The sequence below is a fragment of the Mesoplodon bidens genome (assembly GCF_964165515.1).
Source record: "Mesoplodon bidens genome assembly, chromosome: 17".
Taxonomy (NCBI): domain Eukaryota; kingdom Metazoa; phylum Chordata; class Mammalia; order Artiodactyla; family Ziphiidae; genus Mesoplodon; species Mesoplodon bidens.
The window spans coordinates 66,399,207-66,425,373 of NC_138174.1; the positions used below are offsets into that span (position 1 = coordinate 66,399,207).

Below are 26,167 nucleotides of genomic sequence, written 5' to 3' on the forward strand. Positions count from 1 at the left end.
AGGTAATAGTCTACTGTATGTCAAACCGATTCACATTAAATTTCTATAGTTTTATTTATCTGGCTTATAAAAGAGTCCAAATCAATACCTGCAGATTTATACTCAATGAACACTAAAGCTCTTCTCAAATATGAGCTTAATTTTCTTTTTCATGGTTGTGGTATTCTTTCCTACTTTCCTATTAACTAAAATCATATTCCTGCTAAAAGATGGGTCTATGTCCACCTTATATAAATCATCCTCAAGGCGGACATTCAAAGAGCATCAGTCCCATCCCTTTGTTTGGAAATAAATTATTTCCATTCTACTAAAAAAGCTGTACATCTGCAAGGGGTAGGGGGAAAAACTGCACACTATGAAGTGTGATAAGATGCGAAAATTAAATCTAAACATAGCTAGCATCTCAAACATCCTTTGGGATATAAATCTCACAGTACAAAATACAATTTAAAAATAAAAGCCTTCTTCTAGCAACTATAGTAGATTCAATTATTTTCAGTCAATATTGTTTCTTAGGTTAAACACTGGCAGTGCTTGACGCACAGAAATCCTTAATTACCTTGGCCAAGAATGGGCGTGAGTCTTATGAGGCCTTCCACAAAATTTTTGGACTAATTGAAAAGGTAACTTAGGACTGCAAAAGGAGGAGAAAAAGGTGAAGTCCTCTTCTAAAGGACTTATATAATGATGCACGGACACCTGAGAGCCTAGGCCAATCTTGATGGGACTTTTTTTTTTTAATGATATGAACTGATGAAATGCAGAGGTGCCCCCGGATCCGAATATAAAGGGTACAATTTACCACTATCTCCAAGTCTAGTTAGGATGACAAATTTCAAATAGAGCCTTTTTTATTTTAAAGACTTTTTTTTTTCTCTTGGTTGAAATGATTCCCTCCAAAAACTGGGGTCACTTTAATGGCTATGAGCCGTAATCAGGAATGTGGGATGCTCCGCCCAGGGAAGCAGGGTCCCTAAAGGGAACATACAGAGGTACCACGTTTCCTCACCTGGGCACAACCCCGGGGGCTTCTGGGCATTTCCTGCCCCTCTTCTTCACCGCTCACTGCTCTTCCCTGATGGCCTGCTGTGGCCCTGTTTCTTTAGCTCTAACTTGGAATTGCTCTTACTAATGAACTTCCTGCCCCCAACGTGGCCAGGGCTCTGTCTTTCCTCCATAGGGTGCTGGCTAACACGCTACCTTGACCCCACTGAAGCTGGGATACCAAGAAGCTCAGGTTTCAAACCACAAGCAACGTGAAGCACATAACTTAATTGAACTTCCTATGGAAGAATTCGAGACGTGATCTTGGAAAGAGGTGGGACTTGAGAGCCAGGAAACCTGAGTTCTCACCTGAGCTCTACCTCTAATTAGCTGTGTAATCTTGGAGGAAAGTTTTAACTTTCCACATCCAGAATTTTATAGGGTCTCTAAGGTTTTCTTTGTGGTTTAAAAACTCCATAGTTCCATGGAATTCTAAGTCTCTCTCTCACAAGTGGTTTATTGAGTGCTACGAATTGCTTTGTGAGAAACTAAAAACTTAAAAGACATCCAGAAAAAAGATGAATACGCTGTATCTTTTTTGATTTATAGTCCTATTACCCCACTTACTTTTTTAATGAAAGGAATTGTTTTAATGTGTTTTTATGAAAGGAATTGGATTAAAAGGAGGGAAGATTCACTGTGTAGACTTAAATACAGGCGTTAGTATTAAGGAAGATGTTCTTTTGTGTCATCATTTCTTTATTTTTCTAATCCTCTCAACTCAGAAGGCACCAGATTTTTTTTATTAATCACTTTACAATGGGCATTAAACTATAACAAAACAACCCTCTTAATTCCTGGTGGGAAGTATGCATATCTACTGGGTGTCTAAAGTATCATATTTTATAGGACTTACAATTCAGACATTGAAACAAAAGGCCCACCCTTCCCCTGGGACACAGGAACAATGAGCTGGAGACAATATCCCAGAGAAGTGGGTGGGCTGTAACCTGAGCCAGCTGTGCGGATGTACAAGGACTCTCCCCATCTCTCCTGTCCTAAGGAGCACAGGGCAGGGAGTGTCCGCCCTCAGACAGAAAACAGACATCACGGGCAGCCCAGGAGGGAGTGCGAGCTCAGAGATGGCTGCTCTGCGGGTGTCCTAAGCAGAAGGAAGGCGAGGCCAAAGTGCACCACCTAAGACACAGAAGAGGTGAAGAGGGTTCTCCTCAGTAATCGGTCAGTAGGTATGGCTGCAGAACAGAGAGAGAGAAGGGATTCCTATGCTCCTGCCATCTTACCTCTAAGATGGGCCTTGAGGCCTGGGGAGTGAGGGTAGGAGGGGCCCAGGCGCAGCGAAGGGAGGCAAGTGGATGTGGCAGAAATCAAAGCCCAGGTGGTCTGGGTAAGACCGAGCTCTCAGGCGGGCATGGCCCATCTCCCTAGCTGAAGAGTAAGCCCTGGGTTGAATTTTTATTGTGCTCAACTGCGCCAAGTGGAGTTTCAACTGCTCCCTGCTAGAGAGACAGCTCTCAACACCTCCTTCCTCTGTCTCTAGGTCCCTCTGAATCTGCTGGAAATACCCCCTTGGATGCGTGTCTGTACATTAAACGTTTTGTATCCTGCGCAGTATTAAACCTCACTTTAGACGAGGCTGGGAACTTAGCTGCAACTTTCTGAGCACAGCAGTAATGGAACCTTTCCAAATATCTGGCAGATGCATTTGTTTCAGAGCAGATGACTCGCTTTTGAGAGGATTCAGTTCCAAGCTAGGCTGGAAACTGAAATCCACACAGGGCGTTCCCCGCGTCTCACTGCAGAGATCAGACCCACAGTGTTCCATGAAGATCAGACAAGTCCATTTCCAGGGAAGCGGTTTCCTGAGGATTCTCAATGTTTAATGCACTAATAATCAAGAAAACAAACAAGGCATGGGACAAGACAAGGGTCCAGAGAAAGATGTCCACTTAGGTTTCTGGAGGGACTTAATAAAAAACAACTCCCGAGAAACTAAAGCATTACAAGGACGGAGCCTAATATGGGCAGAGAAACGGACATCTCTCTGCCTCACTCTGACAGCTCCTCTTCACTAGCCCCTGCCCGGCGCCCAGGTTTCCATCTTTAACTGTCTCTCTCTCTTCCCTCAACAGCATCACCCTGTGACGTCAAGGACTTTCCTTGCTGTACATCCCCATGACAACGCACCGATTTAGGGGGCTCCTGTGTGAACCTCAGTGTGGCACCCTCCCTGACGGGGATGTCTGCCTTCCCTCAACCAGCCCTCTGCACAGCTGCCAGTCATCTTTCTGAAACTCTTATCAATAGCATCACGCCTCAGCTTAAATTCTTTCAAGGACCCCCACAACCACTGCCATGAGAATAAAGTCCAGACTCCTCAGCATGACCTGACCTTTGGTGACCCACGGTACTGACTTTTCTGGACTCCTCTCCTGCCCGTCTCTGACCCTCCAGCACGCGGGCTACTTCTGACTCCCTAACGTAGCAGCCCCTGTGCCTGGCTGCGGGGCTGCTCACTCCCACCCTCCTGCAGCACACGGCACACATGCAGTTCTGCAGAAATTACTCAGAAACCTTGCTGCATCGCCTACCAGACTCAAGAACCTCAGACTGTGCTAGTCATCTTTGCTTCTCCAGCAGCCTTACATAACGTCTGGCCTAACATGAATGTCTGAATAAATGGGCAGTCGGGACTTTTAAATGGAATCACTTGGGGCTCCGAATGAGACAGTGTCTTAGCAACTGGTGAGACATCAGGTAGCTCTGTCACTGCATAGTGTCCTGTTTCCTAAACTGTCATATATGTACATTTATAAATGTCAGTAGACCGTTGACAGTCATAAAAATTTCATTCTGCTACCTTGAAAACCCCCTAAATTATGTATTACATAACAGTTTGGTCAAATGCAGTAAATTATAACTAAATAAGTTAAATGTTCAAAACCCTTAATGACCAGACTCATCAGTTGGGGGGCGGGGGGTGTTTGGTATTACAGAGAAGCTGGTTTCTTTTTTTTTAATATATTTATTTATTTTTGGCTGCGTTGGGTCTTTGTTGCTGCCTGCGGGCTTTCTCTAGTTGCAGCGAGCAGGGGCTACTCTTCGTCACAGTGCGCAGGCTTCTTTCTGCGGTGGCTTCTCTTGTTGTGGAGCATGGGCTCTAGGCGTGCAGGCTTCAGTAGTTGTGGCATGTGGGCTCAGTAGTTGTGGCTCGTGGGCTCTAGAGCGCAGGCTCAGTAGTTGTGGCGCACGGGCTTAGTTGTTCTGCGGCATGTGGGATCTTCCCGGACCAGGGCTCAAACCCGTGTCCCCTGCATTGGCAGGTGGATTCTTAACCGCTGCGCCAGCAGGGAAGTCCCTCTAGTCACTTAAGTATCACTGCAAAAGTGAGGACGGGGCTGGCTATCCAGAAAACCAGGAGAGGCCTTGCAGCCACCTGAGTGGACACGTGGCAGGTCCAGCTTCCCCATGAGTAAGGGGCTCAGCCTGCTCCACATCATATGACTTTGCAACTAAAAACTGCCATCCTCAAAAATAAAACGATGTTACCTAGAGGAGAGGAAGAAGACTCCACTAAGCATCCTGGGCACTCAGCTCCCTCCCTGCTACCTGGCGGACAACAGCCAGTGTGTACAAAGAGCCTCCTTGAATGGTGACATCTCTTTGGATTCTCACACATCTAATGAGAACCCCAATTTTAGGGCAAATGTTATCTCTGAATTACAGGTTAAGAAAGGTGAATTTACATGGGAGTATCATTAAAAAAAAAAAAAAAGGAAAGGTGAATTTTAGGAAGGTTTATGGGTTACTGAAATACCCAGATTAGTGACAGACAGACCTGGGGCTAAAATCTAGACCCAGATGACTACATCTCAGGTCTTGCCACTACCCTAGTGTCTAGAACAACTACCATTCTATTCAGTAACAGAGCCTTGAGGAAGAGGTAGGCAAGTGTAGCCTTTCATTTTCTAGTTGTCTGTGTATGGTTCTCTATGTCTTCTTTAGAATGCAATTTTAGTTGTTAAAAACACCATACCTTTGTGCAAATACCTAGCATAGTGAATAGTGAATATGCTTCAGGTTAAAACATGTCCATTATTTATATACTTCCGATATCCCAATGAAGTTTCCTTTCAGAACTTGCCTAGGGAGGCACACGCCTTCATGCACACATAAGGCCTCGCTCGTGCATCAAGGATAATTTCACACAAGCCCCTCTGCGCGTTTACCAGCACCACCAGGACGGTCTGCTCAGAGCAGCCCTTCAAAGCCTGGGACGCCAGGCAAAGTCCTACCTTAAACACAGTGGCGCAGAGGTTATGCTTTGCGGATAAAATACTAAGCAGATGGGGAAGTCCTGACTGGGGGACTTCTGACATCAGGGGACTTCACGGAACCCCCTTAATTTGTCCTCGCTGGATCTCAGGCACACACTCAAGGGTGCTGCTGATGCAAGGTCCGTCAAACCCACGCAGGACACGCGGCAGGGCCCGGGTTCTGCCAGGCAACCCTGGTAGGAAAAGGCAGAGGCATGGACACAGCAGGACCCATTCAGGTTGTAGGAACCACAGAGTGTGTGCCTAGTAATACATTAAATGGCATCTGATGATTCTGAGGCCAACACCCAGGTTTTCTTTTTCTCGAAGGACTTCTGAGTTTTGGTTTTGCATGCTAACATGGCTCCCTCTCTTCTACTCTCCGGACCCACCACCTTGAGCTGTGCCCTTACGACCACAAAGGCAGCTGGTGCCGAGATCTCAAATCCATCCATTGACTCAAAACATATTAAATGCTTACCACGAATTAAGCACTGTTGTAGGAACATCACACATGCAAAGGTGAATTTTCAAAAAGCTGTGGTTTATAATAAAAAACCAACAACTATGGTTTGCCACTCTCATAGTGGTTTTATTTTCTATTTGGGGAGAAAATAATAAAGTCTTACAGTTACAAATAACCATAATAAAGAATGATTTTCAGTGAATGCTAGAGATATGGTATAAATAAATCTCCACTGCTTGCACTGTCTTAAGATTTCATCTTGGCTCACATCTTCCTCTGTCAATGCCTGTGAGTAGTGTTTAATAACCTAAGACGTATACATGAATCACGTAGATAAAAGTGTTCTTCTACCCTCACTGGTTACACATGAGGTCTGTGCTTACCCAGTTCCCCTCACTGTAGAACCTTCACCGTTCTCTCTGACCTACTTAAAATGTGAGCAAACATTATTTTTAAAAAGCAAAGAAAATTTGAAAAAGAAAGAAAGAGAGAGTGAGTGAGTGAGAGAGAAGGGAGTGCGGGAGGAAGGAAAGAAAATGTGACCTGATATGGGGAAAACATGCATACAGTAATGGACTACTAGACTCATGCAGTATCTTTTATTCTACCTGAGAAGAGAATAAAATCTTAGATTCACTTATGAAGGTAATATTTTGTGTGTGTGTGTTTTATTTCATCTAGTTATTTATGTAGGTAATCTCAACTCCCCACTCGATCATAAGTTTTCCTAAGCACTGCATGGTGTTTCTAACAAAAATCATGTCATACATTGCTGGTATAGTGGGGGGCAGGGGGGAGGAGCTACTTCCCTCACCGGGCTGTCTTGAGGAAAAATGAAGAAAATGTCTAAAGTGCTAGTAAACACAGAAATCAACCTGACAAGTTTTTCCTCTAATGGTGTTCACAAAAGGCACCGCAGCTCCCTGAGGTGCCCAGCTGCTGGGGCACCATCACACTGCATTGTGTATGAACGCCCCAGCTCCCTAGGAGAACAAAGAACGTACATCAATCATGTCCCCTAGAGTTGCATCCCATGGAGCATGGCATGGGCCACCCTCCACTGAAGAACGGGCCTCCTCTGCTTGCACAGAGCACAGGGACCCAGAGGTACACCCGTGGGCAGTAAGGAAGACCAGAGTACCCACCTGGGTGCCACATCAGCTGAACCTCGCTGGTTACAGCCAGATTGTCCTCCTACCCTAAAAGGCTGCTACCTTCATTTAGAAAGGATGGCACAAATCAAAGTTAATTACGGTTCTTCAGTATATTTCTGTATTTTCTGATTGAGAATCTGATATAGAAGCTGTTTTTCAAAAGCAATTTTCCCCTTCACCAAACGAACACTGAATTGTCATACTTCCAAGGCTGATATTCCTTTAAAGTGGGTGAGCTGAACACAAAGGTCTTAACAAATTAAGGAACAAATGTAACAGTCAAGGTAATAATAATGACCAAGGTTCCTAAATCACTTCTTTTCCTGTTGCATTTCTAACAAGAAAGGTTACAATATATATCTTCCAAGGGCCTAAGGATCCATGTCAAGCTTGGATTAAATGTTCAAAATAGTCCTTTGAGGAGCTACACCCATAACTTACCTCTTATTTCAGTTTGATTTTATGTATCATTTAAATTCATTAGACCTGGTAGCTGGGCCGAACATTTTCACATCTATTAATCTTCTGAATTTCTATCCAACTATTCAGTGCTCACACATGTCAGCTCACCTTTCCTGTGGGCCCTCCACAGTTGCCCCCACTCCACGCTGCCTACCCAGCACCCCACCTGTAGGATCGCAAACACGGCAACGCCCCGTCTCCCAGCACCACCTTCCATCCCTCCAGCTCCCCCACACCAGGCACTTCTGCTTGTTCAGCCTCAGGGTCCTCCCGTGTCTTCTTCTCCCCATCCAACATCCACCTCTGAACACTCCCCAGCAGCCCAGAGTCCTGAGGACTCAGCTTCCGCATTCTTGGGTCCGGCAGCTACACGCCCACCCCTTTGCCATCTTAACCCCCATCCTTTGTTTTCTCTTCTCTGTTCTCAAGCTGTTAACATTCCCAACGAGGCTGATTTCATCAAAATCTCAGGTGGAAGGAGCCCGCTCCTGGTTGGTGATTCATACATTCTCACTCTCTCTTTCTCTCTCTCCCTCACTCCTTCCATTCAATGAGTATTTCTTTCTTTTTTTTTTTTAAATTTATTTATTTATGGCTATGTTGGGTCTTCGTTTCTGTGCGAGGGCTTTCTCTAGTTTAGCGAGCGGGGGCCACTCTTCATCGCGGTGCGCAGGCCTCTCACTATCGCAGCCTCTCCTGTTGCGGAGCACAGGCTCCAGATGCACAGGCTCAGTAGTTGTGGCTCACGGGCCCAGTTGCTCCGCGGCATGTGGGATCTTCCCAGACCAGGGCTCGAACCTGTGTCCCCTGCATTGGCAGGCAGACTCTCAACCACTGCGCCACCAGGGAAGCCCCTATGAGTATTTCTTGAATTCCTACTCTCTGCCATGTGTCCTGTGTGCTCGGGAAACATCAGTGAATAATACTGAGATCCCCGCCCTCACGGGGTTCACATGAATTAAATAATAAACATGTGAGCATCTTAGAAGCAGGTAAGTGATATGGTGAGGAAGAAAGAAAACAGAGCAAGGTAAAGAGGACCTGGAACGCCAAGAGGGTGGAGGGCATGGCAGCGGGCAAGGGCCTCACGGAGAAGTAAGAACTGGAGAAAGACCTGCAGTGGGTGAGTGAGAGCTGGAGAAAGAAGCCTCCGGGAAGAGGAACAGCCTGAGAAGAGGCCCTGGGGCAGGAGGCCGCCTGGAGTGACAGAGGAGCCCCACAGAGGCCAGTGTGGCTGCAGCAGAGAGTGGGGAGGCGACTGGTCAGAGAGGTGCGGTGGACAAGATCACGGCCACAGTAAGACTTCCCTGAGTGAGGTCATCGGACCGACCTTGAAACTTACTTTTTAGAAGATCACTCTGGCTACTCTGTTAGCATAGACAGGAAGAGGGGCAAGGATAGGATCCGGAAGACCTGATAGGATTAACCAAGGTAAGAAGGGATGAGGGCGGTGGCCACGGTTACAGCAGTGGGGGTACTGACTGATGACTCTCACTGTTACGCCCTCCCCATCCCAAGCCCTGTAGCCTGCTGTCCAAACCCTCCTGACTCGCCCCCAGGCTGCTCTTCACCTGGGCCCACCTGACATTAGCTCCCTCAGCCCGACCCGCCTCTAAATTTCTCAAATACCCAATCCTCTCCTTCCCATTCAGAGACAGAACTCCCTCTCCTTCCTGAACTCTTCCTGCAAAGACCCTCATTCCATCCCCACAGGGCCCCCTAAAGAGCCTTGCTTCAAAATGCACCCCCACAGCTTGCATCTTCAATCTCTTCCTCATTCCTGGACTTCCCTTCATAGCTCATTCTCTCAGTCCTGATAAAACCTCCTGTTATTGCTCTGACTTACGATGATCCCTTCTCTCTGCTACCATTTAACGCTAACCTCTGTGCCCCACGCACTCACTTCTTCAGCCCCGGCAAGAAACGACCATCACAGGCAATGACGCCCTAGCTATCAACTCCGAGGGCCATTCTCCCACGCCAGTGGCAGGCGCGCATGATGGTCTGCTCTTTCTGCCTGCCTTCTTCAAAACTCCTCTCACTCCCTTCCAGGGCCCCACAGTTTCCTGGTCCTTTTCCCACTTTCCCACTTTCTGTATCTGATTCCCACCCCCGCTTCCTCCTAGGTGAAGGTGCTCCCCAAGATTCAGTCCCTTGAGGGCACTCTCATGCCCTCGGTCCCTGTGGCCACTGTCTCACATTTCTACAGGTGAGCCCAGACTGATAACCCTGGCTTCTCTCTTAGGCTGGACTTCTGCATTTCCAACCACTTTAAGGGCTCAGCACCTGGACGTCCCACTATCTTAATGTTCCAAGAATAAATTCCCATGGGATTCAATTTGTCATGACAGTGGTCACATTCTCCTCCTTATTATTAATATTAATTCAATATCTCCTCTCCTAAGTTTTGAGCAATTCGAAAGCAGGTACCCTGTCTGAGCTCTTTGCACAAAGAGTATAACTCTAAACTATATGCTAAATAAATACACTCAGCTGATCAGTGCTATCCAAAAAATAAGCTTTTCTTTTTAAGACACACTTGATGATTAAAAAAAAAAAAAAAATGACCTGTCGCTGTTTTCTGTAAAAGGCAGAATTCTTGACCTGGAATTAAAATCCTCATCTCCTGAAGGTCTGGACAACGTCAATTTGGAAACATTATTTATCCAGATTTTTCAGGTAGGTTCAATCCTAGACATGCACTAATAACCCAAAACCCACAATGTTCACAGAAACTGACATTGCTGGCCACTGAATGCAGACGGATAAAAAATTTGAGGAACTTTATCAAAAGAACACTTTCCAATAAAAAGCCCAAAACAAAGTATTGAGATTATTTTTTGGCAGCATATAATAAAAAGCAAGGACAAAACACTGTGAAAAAAAAATTCTTTCTTTTCAAAAGGACAGATGGGAAATGAGATGAGGGACTTCCAGCCCCTTTGTAAGGAGCGGGGCCTGGTTTCCTTTGCAGGTCAGTGGTTTGTAGATCATTATCAGTCTCATGTAAGCAGAAGAGGAAAAGAAACAGAAGAAAAATAAAAATCAGGATGTTATTTAAAGGGAAATGGATTGACCACATTTTTCGATACAATGCTGAGAACACTCTAGGGTTCTCCTGTATCTAAACTTTTCCAAAAGTGAAAATTTCTAGAGTTGCCAATTATTAATAATTTTCCCATCTTTTAAATTATCTTGCCAAAGAGATTTGACATTGATGATACACCATGAAATGTCAATAGGAAGAACACCTGAGAGACACTCCTTGCCCTGACTTCTCATACAACTTCCAGGAAGACAACAATTTCACGTCTGTATAGCACAGAAAACCCGTAACATCCTGCTCTTTTTTCTTCATTGTGGTATAATGTCCGTAACATAAAATTTACATGTCAACCATTTTTAAGAGTACAATTCAGTAGTGTTAAGAATATCCTCATTACTGTACAGCTGTCACCAACATCCACGCATAGAACTCTTTTCATCTTGCAAAACTGAAATCTGTAACCATTAAACAATTAACTCTCCATCCCCCCTCCTCCATCTCCTGGCAACCACCATTATACTTTCTGTCTGAATAAATTTGACTATTCTAGGTATCTCATGCAAGTGGAATCGTACAATATTTGTCCTTTTTTGACTCATTTCAATTAGCATAATATCCTCAAAGTTCATCCATGTTGCAGCATATATCAGAACTTCCTTCCTTTTTAAGGCTGAATAATATTCCATTGTGCATATACACAATTTGTTTATCCATCTGCCCATTGATGGACACTTGAGTTTTTTCTTCCTTTGGGCTATTGTGAATAATCCCATTAGGAACATGGATGTACAAGTATCTCTTTGAGTCTCTGCTTTCAATTCTTTGGGGTATATCCCCAGAAGTGGAATATGACATTCTCTCTTTATTTCTTTCATACACACTCTATGCCTTGTTAGTTTATATCAGACACCAAAGTCTAATGTTTGTGAAATATAAATGGTATCCATAAACTGCCTCCTAACATCCTTTTTTACTGTTTACTACCTTTTCCATATTCTATCACTTTATAAAATTGCACAAACATTAGTAAGCTGTGTAACAAGCCAGGATAAAAGGAGCTCAAAAGCCAGCTACAGATTCAGTGGATTGATGCCAGCAGTTAAGAATGTCACCACCGGGCTTCCCTGGTGGCATAGTGTTGGGAGTCCGCCTGCCAATGCAGGGGACACAGGTTCGTGCCCCGGTCTGGGAAGATCCCACATGCCGCGGAGAAGCTGGGCCTGTGAGCCATGGTCGCTGAGCCTGCGTGCCTGGAGCCTGTGCTCCGCAACGGGAGAGGCCACAACCGTGAGAGGCCCGCGTACCCCAGAAAAAAAAAAAAAAAAAAGAATGTCACCACCAACAGTATCATCCAGTAAAAGGCTTCCACCTGAAGGAGGAAGGTGCTCCCCAAGATTCAGTCCCTCGAGGGCACTCTCATGCTCTCAGTCCCTGTGGCCACTGTCTCACATTTCTACGGGTGAGCCCAGACTGATAACCCTGGCTTCTCTCTTAGGATGGACTTCTGTATTTCCAACCACTTTAAGGGCTCAGCACCTGGATGTCCCACTATCTTAATGTTCCAAGAATAAATTCCCATGGGATTCAATTTGTCCTGACAGTGGTCACAAGTGGAAATCAACGGCCAGACTCGCATCAAATTCTGTGTCTCTGACAGGAAAGGGAGGAGCCCTGGGCATTATTTACAGTTATGTTTAGATCTGTCATTTCTTAAGCAATAAGTCAATTTACCTTTCTTTTTTCTTTTTTTTGGCCTCACCACACAGCACGTGGGATCTCAGTTCCCCAACCAGGGATCAAACCCATGCCCCCTGCATTGGAAGTGTGGAGTCTTAACCACTGGGCCACCAGGGAAGTCCCTCAACTTACCTTTCTTGATCTAAAACATTTTAATCTTAAAGGTTATCATCTCTGTCTAATTGCCTGTTAAAGTTTACCTATTATTTACCCACGGAAAAGTAAGTTCTCAGAGTTTTGCCAAGTAAACTTGAAGAGGCCACAAAACTTTAAGAACAATAAAGGTCCATTAGTCACCAGAAAGTGTGCTCCTTTTATGACTCTGTTTCGCTTCCTTTTTATTTATTTTTTTTGCGGTACGCGGGCCTCTCACTGCTGTGGCCTCTCCTGTTGCAGAGCACAGGCTCTGGACGCGCAGGCTCAGTGGCCATGGCTCACGGGCCCAGCCGCTCCACGGCATGTGGGATCTTCCCGGACCGGGGCACGAACCCGTGTCCCCTGCATCGGCAGGCGGACTCTCAACCACTGTGCCACCTGGGAAGCCCCCATTTTATTTTTATTTCAAAAATTACCTAATTTTCCACCAAACCAAATCATTGGCTCAGCAAAAAGTTTTACAATTCTAGTCACTGGCATTTCCACATATGCTCCCTGGTATTCACAGTCACTTCAAGAATCAAAGAAAACTAACTAATTAATGTTCATAATAACTTTACAGATTTTATATGAAGCCAGAAGCACCCAAGCCTGGCACCCAGCGTGCAGAGGTCATGTGGATGTGGAGGTGGATGGGTGGGGAGGGAGGTGACAGAGGCACCAGCACAGCCCCGTCCTCAGGGCCACAGCACGGATGGGGACACTTGAAACAAAAAGCATGAGAAGCCATTACTGACAAGCTCCAGACAACGCACTTAGGTATTCATGTAACACTGTAGACAGTAAGTATTAGAGGAGCTGAGAGAATGGGGAAAAAACACTGTGGATTCGAACAACTTCAGAGGACAGGGGATTTGAAGTGACCTCGAAGGGTGAGAAGGTTCTAGAAGGATGGGAAAGAAGAGATGATATTGCCGGGAAGGAGAACCATAAAGCCAGGGCAGAGACAGAACAGAACGACCCCTAAGTGCCAGGGTCTGATTCTGAATAAAAACAAGCGTAGTCTATATGAGCCACGGTATTCCTACCCCAATCTTGGCAGATAAAGCTTCACTTCATAAATATTCTGACAGCTGAGAACTGTCCTTTTGCCTTTTTAAAATTCACATTGACTTTCTGTCTCTTGGGTTTTTCTGTTTTAAACACTCTTCTCCCACCTGAGACAAGTACACCCAACAACAAACCTTATCTCCATAAGGCTCATTTCCAGAGAACTCAGACGTTCTTAGGGGCTGACCAATACCAACGCGGGTCTACTTGCGACCTGTACAAATGTATCATCCCTATGCGCACCTATCGTTTAGTAAATTATCATTTTGAATATAGTTGACAGGACTTCACACCAAATTCTATTATCTTAATAGGTAACTAATATTGTTTAACTAGTAAGTATAGGATTGCAAATCAACCCCACTATGCATTTTGCTCACTATCTGACCCACTTCCTAACCAACTTGCTATCATTTTTCCATACAAAGTAAAATACTTTCCCCTGATCTAATTTGTTCCCTCTGCCTCTAATAATACAATAATAATTCTGCTCCCATTCTGCCTAAAAATGCAGGGACAGACAGAAGGAATCTGTGACATCACTAAGACATTTGGCTCATTCCACTAACTAGACAGTTATTAAAATCATCAAGACAATTTAGCAAGAAAGCATATAACCTTACTGGATTAGAATACAGGAGTTTCCTAGAAAAAAGTAACTATCCAAACTTCATTGTGCCCCATCACAATTACTGTGATGGGGATGAAAGCTGAAATTCAAGCTCCTTAATCTTTGAAAAAACTTCCCCCAAACAGAACTTAACATTGTTCATTCAATCTTGGCCAGCAGAATGCCAGTGAGTTCTTTGCTGTTCCTAGAATATTTGTGTCTGGTATCCCCAGAGACGTTGTTATAGGCAAAAGGGACAAAGGAGTTTTTCTCAAAGTTTCAATCATCTGTTTCTACAAATGCTTAAACATCCAGGTTCCTTGTCTGTGAGATAAAAGATGAAACTAAATTAAGTGTAAATTAAGTGTATATTATTTCTGTGGTTTGTTTGCTTCTTAAGCAATTTTATCTCAGGTTTGCAAATACAATTTTGCATTCCAGGCTGCAAAACTCGAAATAACTTTGTTACTCTAACTGATACCAAGAAGAATACATACTTCACGCTCAGAGAAACTTGAGATAACCTTTAGCTTCCTGAGAGCACACTACAGGAAAAATACGTCAACATGGAGTATAATTTGTAATCATGTGATTTAACTTCTCATGCTAACAAATGATGCTAACAAAAGGCATCATTCTGAGGTTTCCATTTATTCACCCCTTAGCTAGGTAATCTACTCTTGTAATGAAGTTTTCAAGGCATCATATTTGGGGGCGTGATCTGAAACCATCTATGAGCAGAACGTACTTTGGCAGCAGCATCCCATTAATAGTCAATTTCATTTCCATGGCATTTCTTATTTTTCAGGAAAGAACTAAAGAATAATCATTTGACCCACAGTTAGAAAAAGTGAACATTTGTGAAAATTCTCACCTTTGTCGTAAACTGGAAGCTTTTAAATTTGGTGGGGAAAAAAAAAACTTCAAGGAATATAATTTAACAATTGTTATTAACATGGAAATTTCTAAAGACAATTCGGTACACAAAGAACTGTATATATGGCAGGTTATGTTCTGGGGAGTGGGATTAAAAAGAAGGTGGTAGGGGAAGCTTTTAATGTCAAGTATTTCAATAGTGCCTGTCTGTTTGTTACAAGTAGGTACTAGTTTTTAAAATTAAACAACAAAGAATCAAGGAAGCTTAAAAAAAAAATAAGGCAGTTTAATTCACAAAAGACAGGTCTTGGATGGTAACAGCATCAGGTAGAGAAGAAGGAAGTGCCAAGATTAAGTCCCAGGAGATCAAGGGCAATAACTGGAATCTCCAGTAGACAAAGATGACTCCAGGTTGCCAGGCATCTAACGGTACTGGGGTTCTATCACTCGTCAGTGGCTCAAAGCTCTTGCGGGTCACTCAGCCACAGGCCATAGTCTGAAAGGCTTCAAGCAACAATCTAGAGCAACCCACAGCAAAAGCTGTGCTGAGTCCCCTGCTGGCAGCTACTGAGCTCCCAGAAACAGCACCTGTCACAGAATCAGTGAGGTAAATGTTAGGACATTCCTCGATGTCAGAACCCCCAAACTCTTCTCTATGAGCCCACACACAGTTCAGGGCCTCTCTCAAAGCAGTCTCCCAAAGTGACATCCTAAAAGGATGCATGGCAAAATCCTCCACTGCTTCCGAGCAAATCCCATCCTTAAGACTCTAAGACTCTACTTGGCAAAACCCCTAAATACCTCTTCAAACAAATCTCCTAAGACATAGGAGGCACTTGTGTCTACAGAATTAGCCCAGAGTATAGCACTTCTATTCGAGATAAAAGATACACACTTGAAGAAGTATTTGTGTCATATACGTATGTGTGTTTATGTATATGTGTATGCATGTATTTGCATATGTGCATGTACATACATACACATACATCTACGCATACATATGTAACATATATTCAGATCTGCGTGTGTACACACATACACCCACATATATACACATATATATGCAAAAATAATTCCACATGGCTCTATTTACACTTAGACGTTACCTACCTGAAAGTCATCGTAAGGGAAGAGCAGCATCTCCCTTAAACAGTCGTTCAGGATCTGTGTCTTCTTCTGGACGATGACATTTTCATAGTCGAGTGGCTCAATCAGCTTTGGTTTGGCCTAGAAGGTGAAAAGATAAGCAATTGGAACACTCTTATAAAAGTAACTTCTTAAGACTAAAGAACTTCATACGTCCTACTCTACATGTTTTTGTACTTTCCAACTTTTCTACAGTGAGAGTGCATCAGTTTTGCTATCAGGAAGAATCAGAAACAAGAGAAACAAGTTGTCTTCAAAGGAAAGTAAACATTTCATGGTCCTCATGCTTGTTTGGTTATTTAAACACAAAGGAGGCTATGGAGTCTGGTGGAACTTCCAGTCACGTCTTGGATCACCCCTGGCTAGGTCAGTCCCCTTCTAAGCCTTAAGCTTTGCCAGAACTGCCCTGCTTGGAGGTCCAGCCATGGTCTGGCAATGAAGGCCACCAGCTCCAGCCATGACCATCTCTTCTTGGCCCTGGGCTTACAGCAATCCCCAGAGCTCACTATTTTATATAAAACTCTATGGAACTCATCTCTGAGTCTCAAAATATCCCTGTCTAACCTGAACTATCTATACACTTACATATGCAACACCTAAACATAGAGAAATGTGAGCTGGACCAAAATCAGGCAAGCAAGGGAAAAAAGTACTTAAACCAGGGCTTGTGGGTGACCCCCAGGGGGTAGGGATGATCATCCCAGGCATGCACTAATCCAAAGAAAGAGGCAATGAGCAACTGGGGAAAGAAAAGAGAGAATATGCATTTTCTAGCTATTTCCAAACTTATTCTCAGTAAAAATCTCATCTAGTTTTAGTCATTGCCACAGTGTTCAGTGAGCACTTCCCACATGCAAGGCACTAACTGGGTAAGTCAAGGATAAAGATACATATTCAACTAACTATAGCACAGTATGCCAAGTTCTAAAAGAGGCACACGTCTGCGCGTGCACACACACACGCACACACACACACTTATTGGAAGTAAATTCATTATATCAATAAATTCATTACTACAAGATTATTTTTGAAACTATTAATAAAAAATCAGCTAATAACACAATTTCAACAAATGCTCTATATATTAAAATGACAATTCATATACAGATAAGAAATGTATTAAAGACATCTGGTATGTGCCATCTAAATTAGGAATTGTAACTGAGACTTCTGTGTGTTCCCAAAATCTGTCTCTTTTCATTCCAAATAGAACTGGACTACATTTCCCAGCCTCCCCATGGTTAGTGTGGTCATGTGACTGTCTTCTGGCCAATGGCGTGTGAGTGGAAGGGATGTGGTCGCTGCCAAGCCTGGCTCATAAAAGCCTCTGCTATAGACTGAATGCTTGTGTCCTGAAAACTCATATGTTGAAACCTAATCCTGAAAAATAATGGGATTAGGAAATGAGGCTTTGGGGAGGTGATCAGGTAATGAGGGTGGAACCCTCATGAATGGAATTAGTGTCCTTATAAGAGAGACCTCCAAGAGCTCTCTCGTCCCTTCCACCATGCGAGCGCACAGCAAGAAGACAGCATCCACGAACCAGGAAGTGGGCCCTCACCAAACACTGAATCTGCCAGTGCCTTGATCTTAGACTTTCCAGTCTCCAGAACTATGAGAAATAAGTATCTGTTGTTTAAGCCCCACTCAATAGATATCACAGCTGCCCAAGCTAGCGGAGATGGCCTCTCTCCCCTGTTCTCTCCCTATTCCCCTCTGCCAGCAGCACGCACAGGATCCAGCAGTGGACTCAGGAGGCCTGAGGAAAGGGTGAAGCCCCAAGACGAAAGGAGTTTGGATCCTGAATCACCTTGCAGAAGCTGTCTGTTTGAAACAGGCACTGAGATAGCCTGAGAACAAGAACTAAAGCATCTACTGTGTTATGCCAATGAGGTTCTCAAGTTTCTTAATGAAGCAGTCAGCTTGCTCTGCCTAATATAAGAATAAAATGTTCATATTTAACTTCAATTACTTGATTTAAGTAGACTCTACATGACGTCATGATATGCTGAGGAAAAAACACAGTGCTCAAACAAGTGCACAATTATTATAATTGGGTAACAGTACATGTTTATGGACGGAGATTTAAAATATACACAATCAAAAAAATTAGAGCTATCTTGTGAAAGTGTAGGTAATTTCTTCCTCTAAAATATTTGTAATGTTAAAATGTTTTTACATTCAAAAGAGGCCAAAAAAAAGATTCACACAAGTAATTATTTTTAAGAACTGACACAGAAAATAAAAGTATTCTCCAAAATATTTTAATTCAACTTAAATCGTTTCTTCCTTTATTTTAGTTTGTTATGTTGTATATAGTAATCAACCAACAGGTGCTTGTTGGCAAAATGGATCAATGTCACAATCAGTAACATTTTCTTTAGGAACCGTGACCATATTCCTAATAAAATCCAAAAAGGCATAGAGCTTTCTACAGTGACAGAGCTCAGGATTCTGACAGCTAAACTTCCATTACAAGGAGGTCAGAAGGAGAAAGACTGCAGGATGGAACAGACACTGCGCTCCCCCCTGCCCTGTATCGTGTCCAGCACATGACTGCAGGCAGCGAAGCCCAGAGCGGGTGACCTAGTTTTGCAGCCCGGGGCACCTCCACAGGCACCAGCTGGCCCAGGGGAATCCTCAGCTGGGTACCTCCCCTTCCAGTCCCTCGGCACAGAGCATCAGCTCCACTCCCTCCAGGCCACAGGGTAAGGTCAGACTGCTTTCTCAGAAAACTGCCGCAGTGTTAGCCCTGGTTAGCAGAGGGTGCTGCAGGGACACTGCTTAGAAAGCGGCTTTTCTCAAGCTCCAGTGTTCTGGAATTGTTCCTTGGTTTTGGGGATTTTTGCTTTGTTCCTATAGCCCAGCAGCCACTGGGGGCTTTCTGGGAGAGACCCAGTGGCACACACCCTCCAGAAGTTGCACAGGCACCCCAGCAGGTGGTTCCCAGCCTCTAGCCCGCAGATCCTCAGCAGACTGACTTCTCCACTGTCCAGAGACCAGGGCCACACTCCCTCCACCTAGGCCTGAATCTTAGCCTTGGGTGCAGGTTTGGGGTGGGGGGCAGGCGGGGGTTGGGGGGCTCTTCCAAGTTTGTGCTTTCCTTGGGTCTCTGCTCCCTGGATAGACTAGGCTTGTATTCTTAGAGCAGGGGTTGGCAAACGTTTTCTGTGAAGAGCCTGAGAGCAAATATTTTGGCTGACTTACAGTTTCTGTCGTAACTAGTAAACTCTGCTGTTGCAGAGCAAAAGCAGCCATAGTCAACAAATGGGCACAGCAGTGTTACAATCAAACCCTATTTACAAAAACAGGCAACCCAGTGGTGTACGTCAACATCTCAATAAAACTGGCATGGCAGGGGGAGGGGCAGTACAACAGCCAGATTTGGCCCACGGGCCATAGTTTGCTGATCCATGCTTTAGAGTTACCCTTACTCCCTAGTAGTTGATCCCCTTTTACCAATTTAATAATTCTCTACATTAATTTTCCATGTTCGATCAACGGATGTGTTTTCTGCCTCTGGACTGATACAGACAATGTTTACAGCTTCTTAAGTGCATTTAATGACCCTTCTCACCGTTTGACTGAACTTGGATTTCTTAAATGTTTAGTAAATGAAAACAACAAACATATTCATAAATCAGTTTTGCTATTTAGCATACCAAATAACGCTTTTGTTAATTAGATGAATTACTGTTTTCCCCTGAAGGTATCCTGGCAGTATTTAATGTAACATTGTAGGTATTAGGATTACCTCGCTTTTGTGGGCCACTGTTCATTTTTGAGGTGTTTTCACACTTAATCCACTGTTAAATTAATTAGACAAGGAGGCCATCAGTCTGAGATGGCTCTAAGGCAATGAGGTGGCAGTCTACGTAAGCAAACTGAAATGTAAGCCTGTAAATGCCTCGAGGTTAATGAAATCAAAACACTACGGACAACCCAGCACAAACAGCCGACGAGGCTTCACGCTAGTGCCGGTCAATTATTCCTTTCTTTGCTTCTGCACTTTTCTTTATGGAAGTCTCTCCCCAGCTCCTATCATCAGTGTTCCCAACCACTGGGAATTGGGTGTTGCCCAATTTGAATCGATTTTTGCTCACACGAACCTTGAAATGTTTAATATGCCTCAGTTTATCTTTTAACACCACTAAAAGGTAGGCATGGAAACGTCACTCCATTGGACTGAGGCTGGAAACTGAGGATCACAAATTGAGCTGACTGCCTGAGCGTCCCAAGTAGCCAGCAGACGGGACTAGGACCCAGTCTTCTATCAGTCAGAACCCTTCCTTCTCCAGGCTGCCTTGCTAAGGGTCTGTGCTCACCAGTGCTCAACCATGGCTCGTCTGTGGAGAGTTTATAAGCCAGCGTTTCTGTTCAAGACTGATGATGCATGTTAACCAGGAAAGCCCATAGAAGAATGGCATAAGGGAAATCTCAGGGAAGAATGAGACATACAGGGAATCTCAGAGAAGAACAGCACGTCTTCTCTGGTCTTTGGGGCTCCAAGACTGGGAAGATTTGAAACTTGTGCAAACCCTTAAGTTGCTCAACGAAGTGACTCCTGGAGACCTGACTGGGCAGAGGTCTTCGGCAGCTGCAGGGAGCACTGTCCCTGACAGGACCGCTGACTCCAAGGAAAAGGGGCCAACGGAGAGCAACTCACCTGCTACCTAAGTTAAGAACAAGGCAAAAAGCTCTTGCTTCAAACACGAATAACTGGCACAATGTGGATTCTACATGTGGATTTTAGGAGGAAGAAAGAAACTATCAGAGGAGAAAGGCTGAGAAGGGAGACTGGTGAAGAAAGAAAAGAAAAGAGACAAGAAGGAGATGGGGGAGAGAAAGAGACAAAAGTGACCAACACCTAGGCGTGGCGGAGGTAGAAGATGCAGGGATGGAGGAAACATAAGGGCAAGATAGAGACAGATAAAGAAGACAGAAAGAAATGACAGGAGAGGGGGGCTTGGGAGGCTTGAGGCGGACCTATCTACCACACTGTGGGTCAAGAGCACAATCGCCTATTTTCCACTCTTCTTTAAACCGATGATTCACTGGTTACAGCTGTTCAGTGTTCTTCAGCTCCACTAAGCTTTTCCAGCTGGTCACAAGTGTGGGGGACAGCCCACTAGTATAGGAAACTGGCCTGCAGCATCACTGGTAACAGGAACGTCCACTAACAGCAAAGTGAAATTACGTTAATTATCAGACTGCCAGTCCCCTAGTCCTGGTTCAGAAGAGGCTTTATTAGCACAGAGCTGACACATGGCCTTGGCTTTAAAGCCGTCTCAACACACCTAAGTTCATTGCTTCTCCTGGTGACATAACTCCAAGAGTGTTGGGCTGCACGCCAGAGTCCTGCAATCTTTGCAACTGCCCGGCCATGAGGCCAAAGAAAGAACCTGGAGTCGGCGACATAGACATCAACGATTTACTGAACAGGGAATCTTACAAGCCAGAGGCCGAAGTCCCAGAGCAACACCTGACCATGTACAGCTCACGGCAGGCAGGACACGACAGCAATCTTCACTACACAGAGGAGGAGGATGCCATCAGTTATGGGGGCATGACATCAGAAGGCTCCTCGGTTGCCAGAAGGACTGCTGGAACACATCCCCCTGCAGCTCTTCGGGCTAGCGACCGTAGTGAGGGCCGCGGTCTCCTGCTGATGACCAAACATACTGGAGCTGGTCTAGTCCCAGGGCTAGAACAGTCACTCTCAGACCAATCACATAGGTAGTTACTGATTAAACCGTCAGCTTAGGAGAGGGAGGCAATCATGTGCATAAAGTAAGGGTAATGCAGGGCAGGGTCAGGCAGGGGATGTACAAGACAGCAACAGAGTAGCCATCTTACGACGCCTGATTATACAAAGAGCTACTTTTTTTTTTCTATTGAGATAATTTACATACAAGTTCTTGATTTTTTATCTTCAAAAGAAAAAAAATCTGGGTCCGGAATTACCCAAATTGATGAATGGTCAATACTCCTAGAACTGCTCCTAGGCCATCAGAACTACCAGGTTTCGGAACCCTGCACATTTACCGTTTGAATTTTCAATATTTCAGGACACTGTGTCTCCCTAAGGACGATGGGGCTTGGCCAGCTCCCGAGTCTAGGACATTGAGAACATGTACAGCGCATGTACTGTGCATTTATAGTGTGTAAAAAATGTAACTCGATCTCTACACGAGTCCTTCAGCTTTCTCCCCCATTTGGAGGTTAAAAGTCCTTACCTAAGAACATTCAGTTCTCAGTTACTGTGAAGTCAGACAGGGAGAGGACTGTGGTACTTTCAGTCCCAACGGTCTACAACAGCAGTTCTCAGAGTGGGGTCCCGGGAACAGCACCATCAGCATCCCTTGGGAAGCTCACACAGATGTAAGTTCGGAGGCCCCATCCCAAGCCTGAACCAGAAACTCCAGGAATGGGGACCACGTTTGAACAAGCTCTCCAAGGGATTCTGAAGAACCCCTGGTCTATCATGATGACCCAGGAACTGTGCTGGAATTTGTAAATTTAGGGATGAACAAGGAACAAGCCCAGTGTTGAGCTCCCTAACCTCCTTGGGGTTACAGACCCCTTTGAGACCATGGGCCCCCTCCCCCCAGAAATGTATATACACATTACTTTCTACATTTTATACCCAGTTTCGGGGGGAGGGTTGTCCTTCCCTGGAGAAGAGCCATGGAACTGAGTCACAGAAACCCTGGACTAGTGGGACAAGCAGGCTTGTAAACACCTAATTCAGTATAGTGAGAGGTGCGGGCAGACGTTAATGCAGAGGTGGGGCGGGAGGTGGTGTCAATTACTGTCCACGGGCTGCAAAGTTGCCTCACTTCACCAAGGAAGTGCTGCTTCACGAGTGCCGAGGGAAGAGTGAGAATTCTTCAGGTGGGCAAGGTTGTGAACTCCTTAACGTGATGGCGCAGCCCTCCTTGGGCAAGCAGGTGCACAGGTTCCAGTCACATCTCCAGCCCCGCGCGCCCATGACACAAGCAATGTGGTTCAATGTCTCTGACAAGCCTGCTCCTGTCATTCCCCACGCCTATACACCTGTCGGAGTCCTACAGCCCTTCAGGCAGAGGTCCAAAGATGTTTTATTTTAGCAGCAGAATCCTTCCTCTAAAAAAACAAATATGGCAGAGGCAGAGATGCTGAAAAAGTTAAAGCGTAGTTGCTCTAGCCCCAGGGCATGCAGTGCGTGGCCATATAACTGGAGCACCACCTCAACCCGTTAAAAGGCAGCCTGTCCCGTCTCCGACCACTGCATCTGGGTGAGTAGCAGTCCTAGGGTGCAGTTCCTTCTGCCCTGCATTGAAATGACCCATGGACAGCTCATCCCCTCCACTATTAGTGCCTTGGGACAGGGCCGGGCCTCCTTATCTCTGTGCTCCCGCAGCATCTAGCCCAGGACCCAGAGACACACTGACTGTCATTAAGACGGCTGAATGCCCCTCACTTGCACAGACCCCTCTCCAGGCCCTGTACACATCCCTGTTGAGTTCAATTGCTGCTTGGCATCCTGGTTTAGGAAGGTTTACAGGAACATGGCCCACTATGTCGGTCCACCCAGTGTCACATAGGCAAATCGATATGAGGTGCAACACAGGGGCCATACTGCAATATAGGCACATCCCAAGGTGCTTGGGCCAGAAATGCTAGGAGGTGCTTGAGGTTAGTCATTGCGCAAACTGAGAATGCCCCCAATCACACAGCTCCTGTATAGAAGAAACCTAACAGAGGTTTATCCAATCCTAAAAGCTTATGTGAGGTTACCAAATGTTGCAGAGATAAAAGAAACTTTTCTAAGCTATGATTAATAAAATACAAAGTTCGACTTGCTTGCTACGGGAAAAACTGAATGACCTATTCTTGCCACACAGAATGATGATACAAAATCATGATCACATGAGAGGTAACAGGAGTATGAAGCCAAAAACTGCCGGGAAGAAAGTTATTACTGAGGTGTGCCAAGAGACTCATTGATAAAAATGTGTTTTCCTGTGTTTCTGATGTTGATAATTTGGCTTTTTAGATTTTGTAATTTGTTGTGACTTCTTTTCAAATTCTAAATTATTCTAAACTCAAATTCTAAAATATTCACTTCCAGGCCAAATTTTGTATTTATAAATTTTATTTTTCTTAAAAGTCCCCAAAATTCTAAGCTTCATTGCTCAGAAAACCTGGATCTGCCCTGATAGGGCCACGTGTGCCACACAGATACTGATCGAGTTGAAGGCAGTCTATGGTACAGTGGTTAAGAACGTTGAGCTGTGCAGTTACGTGAGGTTGTCATTGGGCCTCATTGAGTTAATGTTCGACACAGCCTGGCAAACAGTAGGCACATAATAAATGCAACCATTATTATTATTATTAAATATGTTGCTTGCATGACAGTAATCTTAGTTTTTTGTTTGTTTTTGAGTGGCTGCTACACATACATTCAGTTTTACCAATCTGTTTACAAAAACTTTCCTCTATCCTCCAAGGAACATATTAAACAGACAACAGTGGCAGGGACTCTCACCAAAAAAAGGAAACACCAAAGGCCGAAGGCAGAGGAAACTGTTAATATATAATAATAAGTAGAGATGACAGTGGCATTCGGGGACTGAGCCCAAAGAAAACCCAAACAGACGCTTACATTATAAACGGAATTGCGTACTGATGAGGTTTGTGTCAGGAAGGGCTGAGAACGGTTGGGGGCCGGGGTGTACACAGAAGCACTTTAGACCCACCCCCCATGAAGGCAGCTCCATGACAGCAGCTGGATCTAACACTGAGGAGGAGAGAAGGTGGGGGGGGTGGGGGGTGGTAAATCCCAAGGGACGCTGCTCATCGAGGGTTGTGTGGCGCTTCCTCAGGGCAGAAGATGGAGCACAGTCACCGGGGCCCACAGACGGTTTTCTATCAAAGAATCAAAGCCTTGGCTTCCTTGGAAGGACTCACAGGAACAGCCTGAGGCCAGGGCCACGTGACCAGATGGTGGGGAGAAGCACCTCCACCTCAAGGGACATCATGGGCACAGGTGACCCACTGACACCAAGGCCACCGGTCCCCATCTGCTGGGCAAAGCAGCGGGCAGCAGGCAAGCCTGCAGTGATCACGTGGCTCTCACGGGCACCAAAGGGCATGATCCACGTGCCCTCCCGTCAGTCTCCCTCTGAGCCTCTCTGAACTCAGTCCTTCCTACAGCATTCGCCGCTCTGTGTCTGGCTGCTCAACAACCACGCAAATTGAAATTCCAGATCCACAGGCAATCAGAAGCCAGGGGATCTTCTGAGCGCCAAGAAAATGAGATTCCCCTGGAATCCAGCAGAACTGGTGAGCATCAACCCACAAATGAGTTCAGTGTTGGCCAAACATGTATGAAGCCTCAAGAACCATGGGAAGAGTTAAACAAAAAGGCTTTCTGATTCTATTGCTCTTCCCTCTGACATGATAGCTTCCCGTGAACTTTCTAGTCATTTCTTCCTTTGTGTGCCTGGTAATTAAATGTTAACACAAGCTGAAACCCTGAATGCCACTTCTTGAAATAGCCAACTAAGGAAATGGCAGCTCTTGGAGCGCTCTATTTTAAGAAATGAGAGATGCGTCGCTTCTGCTTATAAAGAATTTAGGACTTCCTTGATTTATCTGCAGAGCTATAAAAGCTACTCGACCAGCTGAGATAAAAATCCCTCATGGAACTGAGTCCATCTTCAAAATGGTGCACTTCTCAACGTTGCCAGCAGGACCCCAGCACTGTCGCTGGGGAGGGGGACAACACGTCCTGCAGTAAGGAGGAGAGGGCTTCTGCGACCGGATGTTAATCAGTGTGGCCCCCAAGCCTTTCTGCATTACCGTCTTGCACACAACTCTCACTTACTCCGTACTCCCACCGGGAACCTCTTGAAGTTGTCAGATTTGAAGGAAAAATCCTCAGCTTCCTATAGTTAGGGTGGGCGCAGGAAATTAGCAGCTGACCCCTTCCTCATGTGCAAATGCTATTAGCAGTTATATGTTCCTTCTCCCCACGGATTTTCACTGAGCCTATCCATGCACGTTGTGCCAGGTCTTTGGGACACTGAGATAAAAAGGACACAGCCCCCACCACAGAAAGCTCACAATCCAGAGGGGAGGTGGATGTGTGAACAATCCCGA

The 26,167-nt window shown here is 45.1% G+C and overlaps 1 protein-coding gene across 7 annotated transcripts in view; it reads right to left on the minus strand.

Moving 5' to 3' along the window:
• The window catches only part of DOCK9 (dedicator of cytokinesis 9), a 277,528-nt gene that overhangs the window by 137,131 nt on the left and 114,230 nt on the right, over window positions 1–26,167 (minus strand). For all 7 annotated transcript variants that reach the window (XM_081214643.1, XM_081214647.1, XM_081214645.1 and 4 more), the window contains exon 2: window positions 15,986–16,102. In XM_081214643.1, the coding sequence (XP_081070769.1) occupies window positions 15,986–16,102 (117 nt within the window). The remainder of the gene's footprint in view (window positions 1–15,985; window positions 16,103–26,167) is intronic.